This window comes from Propithecus coquereli, unplaced genomic scaffold (assembly GCF_000956105.1).
Source record: "Propithecus coquereli isolate 6110/MARCELLA unplaced genomic scaffold, Pcoq_1.0 Scaffold574, whole genome shotgun sequence".
NCBI lineage: Eukaryota > Metazoa > Chordata > Mammalia > Primates > Indriidae > Propithecus > Propithecus coquereli.
In genome coordinates, this window is record NW_012151663.1 from 1221136 (window position 1) to 1225576 (window position 4441).

Genomic DNA, 4441 nt, shown 5'->3' on the forward strand with positions numbered 1-4441 from the left:
TCTCAATAAAGCTGTGACCAAAAAAATAAATGAAAGCTTCAAGTACAGGACAAAGTTAGATCATTTAAATTAAAAATAATGCTTATTTATTTAAAAGGAAATAATAGATAAATCCAATAATCTGACAAATATATATGGTTAAGAATGAAAATGAAGATTATATTATTCCTTACAGGAAGGACCCATGGTTCCAAATATACCACCCCAAGAAGCTAGCAATAGGCTACAGATATTTCAGGTACAATCACAATTTTTTTTTTTTTTTTGGTTACATTGACAATGTGTGATTTTTAAAAAAAGATTTTAGGGGAAAATTCATGTTTAATCTTATAATAGAAAATTTAGTGTCTAAAGTACACACAGACTTTAATTGTATAAGAATCTGCTAACGGATGTAATTGACTCCTTCCGTGCCCCTCCACGTCCCTCCACAGAATATCTCTTTGTATTTTTAGAGAATCAGACCCTGATTTTGAACTTAAGGGTATACCTGTTCTAGTTCTAAGCATCTTGTTTGATATGTAAAATGATCAAAAATTCATAGTATAATGAATTTATCAAGATAAAATTTTAAATGTTGGTAAATGTTTTCTCTGCCTTCCCTCTGTATCCGTTATTTTTCTTCCTTTTGCATCCATCACTTTGAACTTCCCCACTCCTTTGTCCCACCTCAGACAGAACAATACCTGTTGGGTCAGGCCAACCATTCACTGTTTTTTTCCTACACTCAGATTGCTGAGCACATGTGGAGAAAAAATCACACGCCCATGTGGATTAATGCTTCGCAAATGCGTGGATTCCTATGTGAACTTGTCCCTCGGGAGTATCAGGCAGTTCTGTTCTTTTTACCGTTCTTTTTCCTGTTTTTTACAGTGGCTGAACAATGTGTTCATGTTCTTTTTATGTGTGTCCCCTATCCCACCTACATTCTTAGTAAAAAAAAAATATTTATTGGATGCCTACTGTCTGGCTTGCTCAGTAGAAATTTGGCTAAGAAATGGTTCTTAGCTCTAAGCTGCTAAAACCTTGCAGGGAGACAGCAAGCTAGAGAGAGAACTCCCAAAACCACGTGATGAGCACTGTGATCTAGTTACGTGAAGCTGTGTAATGAAAACGGGTGTAAGGGGCTCCTAACCCACATGAGGGCAGGTGGGGCAGAAAGAGAAGGCTTCCTGGAAGAAGAGGCATCTGAGCTGCATCTTGAAGGACTAATTAGAGTTAGCCAGGGGAAGAAGGAGGAAAAGCAAGGTAGGCAGAATTTGTGGCTCATATTATACAAAGGCCCAGCAGTGAGGAGACAGTCAGGGAGATTTGGGAAGATAAAGGCAAAGAGGATAGAGATGAGCATGGAGCAGTAAAGTGGGCAGAGATCACTTGTGGAGGGCCGGTGGGCGATCTTAAGAAGTGTGAATCCTACCCTGAGGGCTGGAGGGGTCTAAGCAGGGAGTGATAAGATCATACTAGATTTTTAAAAAAAAGTTGTGTTTTTAGAAGATTTTTGTAGTATTAGTGTGGGCACTGGTGATTTGGGGGGAGAACTGTCAGACCGATTGTAGTTTCAGTAATACAAGCAATTGTAAAGATTGAGACCAAGCAAATGGCACCTGTAGAATGAAGAAAATTAGATGGATCATGAGTTTATTAAAGAGGCAGAATTGATAGGCTTGGAGCCTGGGTTGAGGGAAAAAGATCAAGGATTCCAGCTTCTAATAGGTAAAGATCAACTTATTTACTGAGGTAGGGAATGTGGGAGGAGAAGTAGCTTTGGGGTTTGTTGGAGCAGATGACCTTGTCTTCACATTTACAGAGGAAATTAGGGTATGTTAAAGAAACCAAGTTATTGGTAAGCAACTGGGACGTTATGTGCCAGGCTTTTACCAGGGGTGTGGGCACTTCATTGAAAAAAACAATGTAGGCTCATCTCTTGCCTTTTTGTACCTTGTGTTCTGCCTTTGCCTAGGGGTGTGAGTCATACAGGCTGTTTGCTGTGCATCTGGTTGGATATGTGACTTGGGGTCAGATTTGTAGACCCAACTCTGCTCAGAAGCAAAGTTGGCCCGACCAGCTGCCTCCCCCAAAAAGCAGGTGGCTAGGTCTAGGCATCCCACATTGAGCCTTGGGCCCTAGTGATGTCTGTCTTTCTTTGTTCCTTCCTTCCTTCCTTTCTTTTCTTCTCTTTCTTTTCTTTCTTCTCTTTTTGAGACAGGGTCTTGCTCTGTTGCCCATACTAGAGTACAGTGAGCATAATAGCTCACTGCAACCTCAAACTCCAGGGCTCAAGCGATCCTCCTGCCTCAGCTTCCTGAGAAGCTGGGACTACAGGTGCACACCACCATACCCTGCTAATTTTTCTGATTTTTTTTTTTTTGTAGAGATAGAGGTCTTGCTATGTTGCCCAGGCTGGTCTTGAACTCCTGGCCTCTAGCAATCCTCCTGCCTCCACCTCCCAAAGTGCTGGCATTACAGGCATTAGCCACCATGCCCAGCCCCCCTAGTGGTGTTCTCTAATGCAATCTTATGCTGTTTTTTGGGAGTTATTGGGCACTCTGCTGGCTTTCTGACAAAGCTGACACTTTGTTCCCTGTTTGGCTGGTGCTATGGGTCTATTTATATTATTTGGAACTGAAGGGAAAAAGGGGCGAGTGATAGGCATCCATCAATAGTCTTTACCACATGAACAAGATTTTAAACACTATTATTTTAATGCATTTTAACTTTGAAATTATTGTTTCTCCTTTCCTAGTGTTCATATAGTCCCATAGGCTCTTCATTCAGTAAATTTATTGAGGAGTCACTATGCTAACCACTAAGGAATGCTCTTGATGCAAAAGAAAAAATTAAAAGACATATGCATTAACTTTGTTGATTTAAATTGTTAGAATTATTTCAAATGGTGTTAAAGTGGAAGGTTTCATTTTATAGACTCTTTATTGCATGTAGAGAAAGCAGCATTGGATTATAATAATACTTCACTCATTTGAGCCCTGTAAGAGAGAGAGATGGCCAGTCTAAATTAGTGAAAAAGCCTGAATTATAGAATTTCTTAATGCAGTTTTATTACTTTCAGATGTATTTACGAGAACTTGAAATATAGATCTTTTAGAGATCCCTTACTTTATTAAAGAAATAATTTTACATAAAATGGGTGCTTTTAGAATGTTTGAAAGTTAACTTTCCTAAGTGTTTAACTTTTCCTCTGATAGCTTAGTATCAGTATAAATTTGCTTCACAAATCCTTATTTCATAGATACTACTTAATAAACCTCAACCTCTCTTTTATTGTGATTATAATAAATTCAACTTTAATGAGATCTGAATTAATTATATTTTAGTACAATTTAAAAACCTTTGTTGTAGGCTAATTTTGATGATCTGTGGAGGAAGTTTGTTACATATTCATCTGGTGAACAACTATTTGGATTGCCAGCGACTGACTATGAGGTTTTACACAAAACCAGGTACGTTTAGAAAATATGCGAGTGTTACATGCAAATAATTAAATACCGTCCATTGGAAGGATCATGTCACCATCGAGTCCTTTATCATACAGAGAAGAACGTGGCTTGGAATACTCCTGAATATCCCCGTGTTCCTGCTATTCCCGACCTAGTGGACACACCGTCTCCATATACAAAAGAAATGTTCTGGAGGAATAGAAGATACATGGCAAAGATTCTGGGCATGCACGGCCTGTGTTTTCCCTGTGCTTCACTTTTTCTCTTCATTGTTTTTGAATAGTGTCAGTGATTATGCTGAAGCCCCGCAATTTTGGATAATGTTTGTTTTTTAAGAGGAATAACCCTCCTCAGCTCCCCTTCCCTTCTTATTGCAGTTAATGCTACAATGCTCTTCCCCATTGTGTAGACATGGAATTTATTGAGATTGAAGGCCAAAGCACGTAATCAATTTTAAAGACTAGGTCTAAACAGGTAGATTTTAATAGAATTTTAGAATATTTTAATAGAATTTTAAATAGAACTTTCCTCAAAAACAACATTAATACCATGATATTAGCTCATTAGGGTCTTGGCTTTAGGAAAGAACTTTATGTTGACTTCCTTCAAAGTCACAGCATGAAAATTTCATAGCAAAATATACATGAAATTTTCTGAAGATTAATTAATGTTTCAGCCATTTCAGGTAGATGGTTCGTATTCTCTTTCTAAAAGAGCCATTCTTCCAAATTTAACCCATTAAACAATTGTGTTAGAATTGCAGATGTCTGGTTCTCATCCCTGACTTACTGAATCAGAATCTCTGGAACTGGGTCCTAGGAAATCTGCATTTTTACATACTCTCTAGGTGACTGTTAGACACAGTCTGAAATTCAGTCCGTGAATATAAACCCTCAGTATAGCAGGAAAAATAGTCATTAGCATTTACCATCCAGATCAATGGATCATTTTTATTTTGATATTTTAAAGTAATTTTATGAATAATT

At 38.0% G+C, this 4441-nt stretch overlaps 1 protein-coding gene across 1 annotated transcript in view; it reads left to right on the forward strand.

The window, feature by feature from the left end:
- DNAH8 (dynein, axonemal, heavy chain 8) overlaps positions 1-4441 on the forward strand; it is a 375229-nt gene that overhangs the window by 134405 nt on the left and 236383 nt on the right. The window contains 2 exon segments of the mRNA XM_012658131.1: positions 176-238; positions 3358-3458. Coding sequence (XP_012513585.1) covers positions 176-238; positions 3358-3458 — 164 coding nt within the window.